The following is a 12,955-nucleotide window of genomic DNA, read 5'->3' as shown; positions in this document are numbered from 1 at the left end:
ACAATGCAGAATTTAAAAGTCCAAAGACGCACGGTAGACGACAGTCCCAATGTCCAATGGATCATCATAAACCCTTTTCGGGGTAAGGGATGCTGCAGTCCAGCAGGAGAGGAAGGTGCATCTCCCTGCCTTTCGTAATTGTCCACTTGTGCAGCATTATCAAACCTTCGGCTGTCCCACTTGATTAGTGACAATTCTCAACGTCACTAGAGTTTACTGAGTACCAGTTAGAGAGGGCAGGTGGTGACCTGGGCAGGGATCAAAAGTCCAGACTGGGGGCAGGGAAGGGCTGAGACTAGCAATCAAGGGAAGCTGTTATTAAATACAGGGGGGGGGAATTAAGACCCCTGGGGGGGGGCATCAGTCTGGCTCCTCTGGGACTGGGCATCCAGGCCAGGTCACACGCTCATTGTCATGCTGGGCGAATACTGGGGAGACAGATGGGAGACACCACAGCATTAGAGGAAGGGTCCATCATGGAGGAGGGGGGGCACCGGCCCCCTCTTCACACCTCTGACAGCTGCTGCTTCCAGCATGAGATGGCACTGTTAGCTGTTGGTACTGACAGCCCAGTCCGACCCTGCCACAGGGTGCCCCGCCCCCCGCGTGCCCCCCGAGATCCCCGCCCCCTCCGCGGCCGCCGCTCCACGCAGGCCCTTACGCTCTCGCTTTGGAAGGGGTTTATGAAGCTGCTGCCCATCTCACTGCTGCTGTCATCACGCGGGGTGCCCGGTGGGTTAGCTATGCTGGCCATGCTACCCGGGGAATTCTTGGGAATCAGAAATAAAAAGAGAAACAGAGGGGAAAAAAACAACAAGAGGCAATTCACACCTGAACCATGATTAGAATACATTCTCAGAGTTACTGTATTAGATAGCATTGTTAAAAAAGGCATCACGTGGACAAGATCGGCAAAAAAATTTTTTTTTTTTTTTAAAAAAGAGCCCGTTTCCGGACCTTATGAAGTTCTTAGATTCTATTTGCACGATCAGTTTAACTAGATCATGGGGAAACCAACATTGTTGTAGGGATTTTCTCACAGAGAAATAACCTGCTTAACTGCAGGCAGTCCTTGACATACCAGCGTAATGGAGTCTGCCCAGTCTGACTGAATGTCATAACGGTTGCAAAACAGGCTGATCCCATGACCAACCCAATTTTACAACCTTTTTTTTTTTGTGGCAGTCAATAAGCAAGTCCTTAGTTGTTAAGTGAACCCATGGTTTGCTATGGGAGCAGTTTTGTCACATCTTAGAAGCGCCAGTTTTTGGTAAAACGGTCCTAAAATACGGTGATGCTGCAAATGGCCGTAAATGCAGCCATTTGCAATACTGCTAAGCGCCCAAAATTCAATCACAGTCAGGGAGACCCAACCACCGCAACTTCCAGAGTCATCCAGAGAATAACGGGTTGTCTCTAAATGTAATAAATAAATAAATAAACTTTGAATTTGGATCGTAAGTCCTCTTTTTTTTTATGGCTCGGTCATAACTTTGAACAGTCACTAAGTGACTAGTTGTAAGTCAAGGACTACCTGATTCAGATAAGAGTTAGTTCCAGAAAGACCCTGGTTCCCTCCCAAATATCATTCCTTCAATTTTAGGCAAACTAATTACTGGGGAGGTCAACTGACTCTCTTTATTCCTAAAGATAAATATTCTACAGTGAGAGGGCCCCACTGAGTAGAGAGATCATGATCCCCTTGAACGCCATATAATCTTTCCTGATCCCCTTCTGATCCCTTGGTCCCCAGGGCCTGTGGAACTCCAGCTCGCCCTCTGGAAGAGGACACCATGATGCAAACCCTTACCTTGGGCATCCCATCTATTTCACCTGGACCTGCAATGAGAATGGAAGCAGTTAAACCACAGCCTTTAGGTGGTCCCTACCAGGTTGGAAGGCTTTTGTGGAAAGCAGAGATTTGTTGGCAGCCAAAGTCTTAGGAGCCTCCACTTAATCCACAGAAATTCTTACCAATAAAAACTTTCTGCCAATGGACTTTAGAAAGGTATAGAATATCAGCTGCCGTCACTATCCGATTTTAAGAAAGTCTTACAAAACCTATTTCTTTTCCTCAAGGCCTCTTTCGAATGGGATGTTAAGGTTCAGTTCTTGATTCTGGCTCTATGGTCCCTTTTACACAATCATTGTTTTACTTCCACAAATCTTCAAGAATAACTGGATCATCTGCAATCATGCCATTTCATGGAGCTTTGAAAGCAAGGACCGAAACAACTAAACTCAGGATGTCTTTGAATGAAGAAAGCTATTACTCCTGAATTCAGACGGGCTAGCCCAACATCTATCTCGTCCTATCTAGAGTAGTTCCGTTCTTATATCAATTTCAACTAGAAAGCAAGCTGTGCACTGTTCATTTTAGAGCCATTGTTAGCTTTTGAATGGTTATTGAATGAATGGTCATAAGTCAAGGACATCTGTATCTGAGCTCAGGAATCTCAGTCGTATAACATCCCTGCTAGGCAACCAACAGATAAATGGACATGTGTGTAGGAACACCAATTCCCCGATACTGAAACATGGAAGCTGTTCCTCATCTTTCTCTGCCAAAGTTAAAGATAGAGGATACTCAGAGTTAGCATTCTGGCATCCAGTGGTCTGCACTCCTGCTTCAGTCAGAACCAGCAAATCTTGGCAGAACTCAAAAAGCTAAGCAAAGTTGGAGCTGGTCAGGACTTGCATAGGAAACCACCAGAAGATTTCACATCTAGAGATCAGACTGGGAAGTTAAAAAACATCTTGGAGGAAACCACTGAGAAAACATTTCTAAATAGACATAAGTAATGTGAGAATTTTATGGATGTGCCCTAAAAATCACCGGAAATCATGCTCAACTGGACTTGACCTCTTTTAGCATGCAAGAGGACATTGAGAATTTATTGGATTTTATTTATTTATGGATTTTTATTGTCCATGCAGGAAAATCCATGCTTACCTAAGGATCCATTCATATGATGGGGCTCCATGGCACTCATTCCAGCCATTGGACCTTCTGGACTTGGCCCCATGGAGAACTAAACATTATGCACAGACAGCGTGAAAAGAAGAGAAATACTGAAATAATGAGGAAGGGCAGATTCCAGGCGGAGAAGCATGACAGTTTTCTCCCTCATGTTTGTATTTTATTTAGAGCCACGGTGGCGCAGTGGTTAAAGTGCAGTACTGCAGGCTACTTCTGCTGACTGCCAGCTGCCTGTAATTCGGCAGTTGAAATCTGACCAGGCTCAAGGTTGATTCAGCCTCCCATCCTTTTGAGGTGGGTAAAAGGAGGAGCCAGATTGTTGGGGGCAATATGTAAACCACTTAGAGAGGGCTGTAAAGCACTGTGAAGTAGTATATACATCTAAGTGTTATTGCTATTTATTTATTAAGAAAATGTATATGGCCACCCAACTCACTCATGGTGAAATAAGAAATTTGTCATAGAATTATCACCCAGCAACAGGGTGTGAGCAGGAAGAAGGCACTTACCCCAGGCCGGCTTGGTGGAGGGCCAACGGAGTTCATCATGTACATATTTTCACTAGAGTTGGTGGAGTCTGAAACAAGGACGGGACATTGCAAGAAAAAGTTACCAAGGCGGTCTCTTTTGATACAGTGAACATCTAGAAATCTCAAGGAAGTCCATCAGCAGGACATGAAGTTGGGTGGTATTCAGAGATAAGCTGCCTCAAATAAATGGAGGCTTCATCCCTAGGGTTTAAAATCTGGCTGAATGAGGTCAAAAATCTGTCTAGTCCCAGAGCTCCGTTCCAAAATTTAGCCAGAGATGCCTCTTCAATCTACAATAGGCTAAACTGTATTATGCACTGGAGGAGGGCTTTAGCTTGATATGTAGATTAATCTGTAGATTGGTTACAGTCTAGAGAGACTCTAGCACTGTGATGGCGAACCTATGGCACGCACGCCAGAGGTGGCACACAGAGCCCTCTCTATGGGCGCGCGAGCTGTTACCCCAGCTCAGCTCCACCGTGCATGTGCATGCGTGCTTCCCATTTCCCAGCTGGTCTTCGGGTCTCTGCTGTGCATGCGCGAGGGGGGTAGGGCACATGCAGGGGTAGGGTACATGCACGGGAGACGTGCGTGCATGAATGGGGATGGAGCGCATGCACATTGCATTTTCAGGGCACTCACTGCCAGAAAGGTTAGGCATCACTGCTCTAGCATAACAACTAGACTAGGATCTGCTTAACCTTGATTTAGCTCAAGGTTTACCATGGCTACCTGGGGAATTCTCAGAGTTGAAATCCATATATTTTAAAATTAGCAAGGCTGAGAAACATAGAGCTAAACTAAGGTTAAGCAGACCCTATTGCTCAAGGGAAAAAAATGTGAAGTACCAGAAGGCCAGAAAGCTGAGGCATTCCTATGCAACATCCTTGATTAGGCACTTTTATTTTTAGCTGGACTGTGTGTATCTTTAGATAGAAAGGGTCCAAGTGGGAAAAGAAAAGGTTTTTCCCCACCACAGGAACTTCTCTGGAACTCTTTTTCAGTGGCTAAGGTTCCACAACATGCTTAATCCAGCTAAGACCTAGTGGCTACATTCCCACAATATACTTGGTTTTTCTAAATTAGAAGTAAAAAAATAACAGGAGGAAGTCTATGAAACCTGACAGTATCCTCCCCCATGTCAATGCATTTACCTATTGTTTTTATTCTAAATCTCCAATTTTCATGTTGGCTGAGCCCCTGATTACATTTATCCAATGAGGTAATCCAGTCTTCAAAATTAATTTAAAACAGCGTTCTGGAAGATAGATTCATTCATTGTTTCTCTTTCTTTCTTTTCTTTCTTTTCTTTCTTTTCTTTTCTTTTCTTTCTTTCTTTCTTTCTTTCTTTCTTTCTTTCTTTCTTTCTTTCTTTCTTTCTTTCTTTCTTTCTTTCTTTCTTTCTTCTTTCCTTCCTTCTTTTTTTTCTTTCTCTCTCTCTCTTTCTTTTCCCTCCCTCCCTCTCTCTATAAATAACTCAAGGTGGAAAACATAGCTAATACACCTCCTATTTTTCTCACAACAACCCTGTAAGGTGGATTGGACTGAGAGACAGTGACTGGCTCAAAATCACCCAATTAGTTTTCATGCCTAAGGTGGGACTAGAAGTCACAGGGTCTGGATTTCTAGCCTGGTCATTTAACCACTAGACACCATGACAGCATGGGCAAACCAATGGGTGGACACTGGAGAGGGCAGGCAGATAGGCTGGGATCCCGGGTTGATAAGGGGTTAATGCAGGCGAATGCACCCTATGGAGTGTGGAGGAGGGGCACTGTGGGCAGGAAGGCAGGGGATGCTAGACAGATATCTGGAGTCTCATGCTCCACAGCGGAGTTCCTCAGGAGAATATGCAGTGGGATCTACTTACAAGGGAGACTTGTGAGCAACCCTGCCAGCTTTCCGCTTGATTTTGCTCGTGGGAAGCTGGCAAATAGGAAGGTTGCAAATAGTGATCATGTGATTGTGACTCAATACAACATTATAATGGAGCCTGGATTGTGATCACATGATTGTAGGGACACTGTGATGACCTCAACCTTGGGGACTGATCATACCAAGTTCCCTCAGCCACAGCTGTTCCAATTTTGAACAGTGACTGAATGAGTGGCTGTAAATCAAGTACTACCTATATTGCCTTCTTTCCCTTTTTTTGTTCTTTTTCCCCTCTCTCTGTTCTTATTAAGTAAATAAAGCAAAAGAAAAAGTTGACTAGTGACTGTAAGTATTGAAACTCAAAAATCTGAATGACACCAGGATAAGGAAGATTTTCTGAGGCATTGTGACAGAAAAGTGGGGCGTTCAGAAATAATGTCCTTCCAAAATAGAATCCAGGATACATACAAGGATCCAATCCCAGTTAGTCACTGGGACCAAAGGTTTATTCTTCCAAGCTTTCAGGGTCATGCTGGAACTCGTCATCAGGGAAGCTTGGAAGAATAAACCTTTGATCTCAGTGACTGACTCGACTGGACCTCCAACATTATGCTGGGGACGCATATATTTACCTTCATTCGTAGGATACTTACCTCCAGGGCTTGGCATGAGAGGGGTGCCAGGGGGGCCTCCGCCACCCTGTGAGGAGAGACACAGAGAGAAATAACGTTCATGATCCTGGGGTTTGCCTTGTGGAGGAGTCGTTCTCATCAACCTTAACAACCATGTCTTGCAAGCAGATTTATTAGAATCACCTGCCCTTTATCAGGACAGGGGTTCAAAATTTGCCTAGGAAGTCCACCCCACATCTTTTCACACCTCTTCAGCCACTTACCCCATAGCTGCCAGGGGAAGACGAGGAATAGGATACCTAAACGGGATAGAAAGGAGAGAGCAAAAAATCACCAGCTGGGGACCAGATTTATTTATTTAGCGTAGAGGTCTCCAAACTTGGCAACTTTAAGACTTGTGGACTTCAACTCCCAGAATTCTCCAGCCAGCATAGCATAGCTGGCTGGAGAACCCTGGGAGTTGGAAGTCCACAAGTCTTAAAGTGGCAAGTTTGGGGACCCCTGATTTAGCGTATGGCATATCATACATGGACTAACAATATAAATTAACATTTCATCTAGATTAGTAGAGTACAATAAAATATCAATGTTAAGACGATCTTATCTGAGAAGCCGTATATATCAGGCATTGGCTGCATTTGGTAGGCATGCTTAACCTGGTTACTGAATTAACCCATTTGTGGAGACTCCACCTAATTTACTGAATGACAAAATAAATAAACTGGTTGGGTGTGTGTACTACCAACCGAGACACAAAAACTCTGATCAAACATAACATGTTGTGTAAGCGCAGCCACTAAGTTATTTGCCTGCTTGGTGAAGTCTGTTGTGTGGATGCAACCACTGTGACTTTCTGAATTGTGGAAGAGAAAGTTTTATTTAAATAAAAAAATAAACCAGACATACCGAGTTTGTGTTTATATTTGACCAGGATCCTCGAACACCCGGAGCTCTGCAGAGAAAAATGTACAAGACTGACCTCTCAAACATTTGGAAGAGTTCCTGGGAAGGGATGGTGATGTTCCTGTTCTGTTGAAAGGACACACTCTCCCCGATTTCCTTTGGCTACCCCTTCCCAAGATAAATTAATGCAGACACTTACATGTTCATTGTGGCCATACCGGGGCAAACCAGAGACCCTGGAGGAGGTCTTATGCCACCACCGTAATTCTGGACGAAGAAAAAGCAGGAAGGGATTAGGGGAAGGAAGAGAAACCGATCGAGAATATTTGATTCCCTTCCCAGTCATTCCTCACCAATTTTACCCAGCAGAATTTATCTATTTAGTACAGAGGTCAGGATCTTTGCATTATTACCATTACAGCTACCACTGATAAGAAACATCACGCCACTATTAAGGGCAATTTTGTTCCTCTAGTTCAGAGGGTGTCGAACTCAATTTCATTGAGGGCTGCATCAGAGTTGTGTTTGACCTGAGGGGCGGTGCAGGGCCATGAAGGGTGTGGCCAGCTCAACAGAATAGAATAACAGAGTTGGAAGGGAACTTGGAGGTCTTCTAGTCCAACCCTCTGCCTAGGGAGGAAACCCTATATCACTTCAGACAAATGGTTATCCAATCTCTTCTTTAAAACTTCCAGTGTTGGAGCATTCACAACCTCTGGAGGCAAGTTGTTCCACTGATTAGTTGTTCTCACTGTCAGAAAATGTCTCCTTAGTTCTAGGTTTCTTCTCTCCTTGATTAGTTTCTACCCATTGCTTCTTGCCCTGCCCTCAGGTGCTTTGGAGAATAGCTTGACTCCCTCTTCTTTGTGGCAGCCCCTGAGATGTTGGAAGACTGCTATCATGTCTCCCCTGGTCCTTCTCTTTTCTAGACTAGACATACCCAGTTCCTGCAACCATTCTTCATATATTTAGCCTCCAGTCCCCTAATCATCCTGGTTGCTCTTCTCTCCACTCTTTCTAGAGTCTCAACATCTTTTTTACATCATGGCGACCAAAACTGTCACTCATGTCGGGGGCATCTGTGGTGGCCCGGGCAGGGCTGGGGGAGGAGAATCCACTTTTGCTAGTAGTTTGTTTTGCTAGCACTCTGCCAGCGAAAATGGAGCCCAGGCTGTATTTTCAGTTGTGACAGCCTCCTGCAGCCTTCTGCCAGCGAAAAGGGCCACTGCCCATGACCCATGTGAGCTCTGTTTTTTCTGGCAGAGGCCCCCCGGGGCCGGTCCTTTGCTGTTTACAGGGCAGCCCCGCGGGCCAGATCCGCCACCCCCAGGCCTTGAGTTTGACACCCCTGCTCTAGTTCAAACAATAATTAGCTGTCACTATTTTTAAAAAATTATAAAGGCAGTCCTCGGTGTATGACCACAACTGGGACCAGAATTTCCATTACTAAGAAAGCTGGGTTGTTAAGCGAATGGCACCTGGTTTTTCCCCCCTGTGATTCTTTAATCAAAGCACCGCCGTTGTTAAGTGAATCTGGCTTCCCTTATTGACTTTGTTTGTTGGAAGCAGCTGGGACGATTACAAATGGCGACTGTGTGACCCCGGGACAGGCGGGACACTGCAACTGTTATAAACATGTGCCACTTGCCAACTGCCCGAATTTTGATCACGTGACCATGGAGATGCTGCGATGGGAAGTGTGAGGACTGGTTGTAAGTCCTTTTCTTCAATGCTGTTGTAACTTTTGCTAGATGAATGGTTGTTAAGTCAAGGATTACCTGTGTTTTGGTTACTGTTTCACATGGACATTTAAGAACCTGCTTTCATGTTTTCTTCATATTTTACACTACTTAATCCACTGCCTTGAAGTCTGTTCGCTTACTGTAAGTCACTATCACAGCTTCTATCCCAGAGCAGTAACTCTACTGTATAGTGCAATATTAATGCAATATCAGGGGTTTTCAATTCAATGTATAGAATGTGTGTTTGTGTTTATTTTCAGTCATAATGTACACTGAAGATGATATTTAATTTCGTTGTACGAGGTGCAATGACAATAAAGTAAAGTAAACTATGCAAATTTTAATAGGAAGCAGCATACAGGTTTAATATGAATAATTAAAAGGTGAAATAGCAGATCAGAAACATCTCGTGCTAGTTTTTATTTTTTAGTTATATACTTTAAATAACCCAGGAGTCCAGGGTTACATAGGGTGCCCATCAGATTCACCATCGAACCTTTCTTTATTCTAACTGAATGAAAAAAAGTATGCAACCATTTTAATGCAAATTAAATTGCGGGCTTCAAGAAGTTGGAAAACTCCCAGAGCTTCTAGAACATATTTTGCATTCAGATTGGAATCCATGAGCATAGGCGCGCACACACACACACACACACACACAAAAACCCGTTACAATTTCATATCAAATAATACTTCCAGAATCCACCAACTTGTTTCAAAATCTATCCCCCATTTTGGGGAGCTCACCTGTGGAGCCATTCCTGTCATACCCCGTGGTGGTGTCATGCGCTGCATCGGGCCCATGTTAGGATGCCCTACTGGTGGCAAAAGGAGTGGGAAAAGAGGGGAGAATTGGGGAGATCAAACATATTTAAGATGCAACTGTAGAATCAAAGTCTCCAATGAGCCTGGAGCCTCCAAAAAAAGAAGCAACAATAAAAAAAAAATCCGCACATTCAAGCAGTTAAACCAGAGGTGGTATTCAGCAGGTTCTAACCAGTTCTGGAGAACTGCTAGTGGAAATTTTGAGTAGTTCGGAGAACCGGCAAATCCCACCTCCGACTGGCCCCGCCCCCATCTATTCTCTGCCTCCAGAGTCCCAGCTGATCGGCTGGGTCTTCTTTTATTGCCCTGCACAGGAGAACGGAGCTGGAAAGCAGGTTAGTGGGGTGTGGAGGGATTTTGCAGTACCCTTCCCCTGCCACGTCCACCAAGCCACGCCCACAGAACCGGTAGTAAAACTTTTTTTAATCCCACCACTGAGTTAAATCAAGCAAAAGGAACAAGTTCAGATGTTTATAGCATTTGTATTTGCTTTACCAAATGTGACTACATACTGCGCTGAAAGAAATATAGGCAAGGATTTGAAAAGTTCAGAAATATTTCAGAAGTGTTTTGAATTTTTTTTAAATGCAAATAATTTCTAAGTAAGATACTTTTACATTTATTGATTTGTTTATGAGATGTGTATCTATCTCATTTGTTTATGAAATGGATGGATATAGATTCTAAAGAGATGCACCATTCATCTCATTTCCCTGCTTGGAACCATAGTCTCATGTCATGCCAACTATCCACTCATCCCATTTTAACTCACCGCTCACCTTGTGATCGGATTGCCGGATCCATTGCACTGGGCATCAGAGGTTGGCCAGACACACCCATAGATGGCTGTGGGAGGGGGAAAAAATCCATGTCTTTTTAATCAGGTAGATTATGATGCTTATTCACCAAAGAAAGAAAGAAAATATATCTAGAGAAAATCCAGACATAGTAAACTACTACATATACCTTGGCCAATGAATCTCAGTGGAGGGTGATACAATAAAGGAAATTGAATGGTGTGTTAAATGTGGTTGGTAGGCATCTGGCAAGCTAAGTGTAATTTTCAAGAACAACCTCCTCGTATCCCCGAAGAGAAAAGTTTTCAATCAGTGTGTGCTACCTGTTCTAACAAATGCCAGTGAAACATGGACACTAACCTCACAATGATACTAAAGCTACGAGTGATGCAAAGAGCCATGGGAAAGATACATGCTCGGCATCACAAGACAAGATAAAAAGACCTGCACATGGATTAAAGAACAAACAAAAGTATATGATATCACCAAGAGAATAAAAGAATGGAAATGGGCCGGTCGTATAGCAAGAACAACTGATGGCAGGTGGACCAAGGCAGTCATAGAATGGATCAAATTTGATGAAAAGCATCCAAGAAAGGGACCTAAAACAAGATGGATTGACGACACAGGCAAGTATTACGGGCCCAATTGGCACAAGATAACTAGAACCATATTGATTGGAAACATGCTGCAGTGGATAGACAATGGCTAAAATATTAGTGATGATGATGATATTATGATGCTTATTTACCAGAAGTGTATTTTTAACTAGGACCAGATTTGGAATCTGTCCATAAGCTTCAGTGGTTGTAAAATTTAGCAATTGGGAACAAATCTGGTCCCCAAGTGCAGGTTGGTGACCAAATCATGAACATTTTTCAGCAGCCTATACAGGTTTGAATGAAAAGCAACACCTCCAATGTTAAACACTGCCAATGTATGGTAATACTGATGTGTCAGAAGCTCTTACATGTTCCTTATATTGTTCTTTCATTGCAGTTGTCACAAGATTGCTGGGAAAAAGTTGTGATGCAATTGTTTGCGAAATGGCCTTCAAGGAGTACTCATCAGTGCACACCATGATAAAACTTTTGATTGATGGAAGAAATCCCTCCAACTGATAAAACTCCCTTTTTATGACCTTGTAATCCCTTAATTAGAGGTAGAATCAGGGTTGAGCACTTCTTGGCTGGGTGCCTTTCCTGATGCCACGTGGAATTCACAGCAGATATTTTTTCTTTGTGCCCTAGGAGAGAAACATCTGCCAGCTACCTAATATTGAACTCTCAACCTTCTGAGTGGGAGGTGAGTGTCATCACCATTAGGCTACCATGCCGCTCAAAGTCCCTCCAACTGATATTCACTGCTAAATGCTTGTTGTTTATGGAGATGCAGTGTTGATATGAGTATGGTGCAAAAAAAAAAAAATACAGGCTACAAATTGAGAAGAGCTTATTTGTGTGATGAAAAATGAAGTGAATGATGTGTGACAGTTTACACGAGAAAGACTGACGAACTAACAGCACAATTGTCAGATCACTCAAAGAGAAACTGCTACTAAGTTTGGCATTTCACAGGAACTTTTACTGTAGGGGAAAAAAATTCAAATTTCATGCTCCAGAAAGAAAACTCACAGCTACAATTCTTATGATGCAGCTGATTTTATTCACATGGATTTGAGTATGCATCACCGACAACTCAGTGCTAACTGTAGCACTCAAAATATTGAAGCAAAGATAAAGCAAGTTTCAGAAAAACAAGAAGGAAATTTTGTTGCACCAGAACAGTACTAAACCTCAAATCTTAATAGCCACCCAAGAGGCAATTGCAAAGGTAGACCTATCCTGCTTATCTACTGTATAATTCAGACTTGGCACCACAAGGCTTTTACTTTTTTCCAAAATTGAAGGGATAGCTTCATGGGTGTATGTTTGACTCTAATAAAAAGGTAAAAAGGACTGCCGGGATCTGGTTGAAAAACCAAAGTCCTTTTGTGATGGTTTTAAGAAGTGTGCCTATAATTGGCAGGGCTAATTTCAATTATTATTTATTTCCCCATTGTTTCATGTATTAAACAACATTGCAAAGTTACAGACATAGAGGTATTACTTTTCACTGATCTATTGATTTATTTGTTGGTTTATTCATTGATTCATCTCTGAAATATTGGCTACCATTCCATTCACTTATCATCTAAGATAAGGGTCTTCAAACTTGGCAATTTTAAAACTTGTGGACTTCAACTCCCAGAATTCCTGAGCTAACATGACTGGAGGAGGAATTCTGGGAGTTGAAATCCATAAGTTTTAAAACTGTCAAGTTTGAAGACCTCTAAACTAAGAGATCCTTAAAACACCGAAGAACTTGAAAAGTGGTCACTTGTAGAACCTTTTTCACTAATATACTATATCCTACTGTGATAATAAATAATATCTTTCCTGCACCTATGTTAAGGCCATTTGTTTGTTTTGGATTTTTCTTTGACTTTTCAGAACAATAAGCAGGCTAGAGTGGTCATCCTCTACCTGGTGCTATCAACACACATGGAAAGGTATTAGTTTGGGAAGATCATTATAGAAGGAAGCTAGCATAGATCTTGGAATCTAGATCTGAGACAAAAGAAGGATGAATGGGAGACAGAGAATTATGTAGGTACGTTGATTTATAGACC

General features: G+C 42.8%; 1 protein-coding gene across 7 annotated transcripts in view; it reads right to left on the bottom strand.

Moving 5' to 3' along the window:
* SSBP4 (single stranded DNA binding protein 4) overlaps positions 1-12,955 on the bottom strand; it is a 58,406-nt gene that overhangs the window by 4,190 nt on the left and 41,261 nt on the right. For 3 of the 7 annotated variants that reach the window (XM_087952563.1, XM_026670969.2, XM_087952566.1), the window contains 10 exons: positions 10,267-10,333; positions 9,410-9,480; positions 7,120-7,187; positions 6,924-6,969; positions 6,281-6,316; positions 6,039-6,084; positions 3,490-3,557; positions 2,954-3,032; positions 1,811-1,839; positions 662-769 (listed from right to left, as the gene is read on the bottom strand). In XM_087952563.1, the coding sequence (XP_087808689.1) occupies positions 662-769; positions 1,811-1,839; positions 2,954-3,032; positions 3,490-3,557; positions 6,039-6,084; positions 6,281-6,316; positions 6,924-6,969; positions 7,120-7,187; positions 9,410-9,480; positions 10,267-10,333 (618 nt within the window). Of the gene's footprint in view, positions 1-278; positions 429-661; positions 770-1,810; positions 1,840-2,953; positions 3,033-3,489; positions 3,558-6,038; positions 6,085-6,280; positions 6,317-6,923; positions 6,970-7,119; positions 7,188-9,409; positions 9,481-10,266; positions 10,334-12,955 lie in introns of those variants that run through there. The other 4 variants (XM_087952564.1, XM_087952562.1, XM_026670970.2 and 1 more) reach the window with 3 other exon arrangements.

Source organism: Notechis scutatus, chromosome 1, assembly GCF_049901735.1.
Source record: "Notechis scutatus isolate UNSWTSFEM ecotype Mainland chromosome 1, rNotScu1.2, whole genome shotgun sequence".
In the NCBI taxonomy this organism is placed as follows: Eukaryota; Metazoa; Chordata; class Lepidosauria; order Squamata; family Elapidae; genus Notechis; species Notechis scutatus.
Note: the sequence above shows the minus strand (reverse complement) of the source record. Positions and strands in the feature narration are given on the sequence as shown.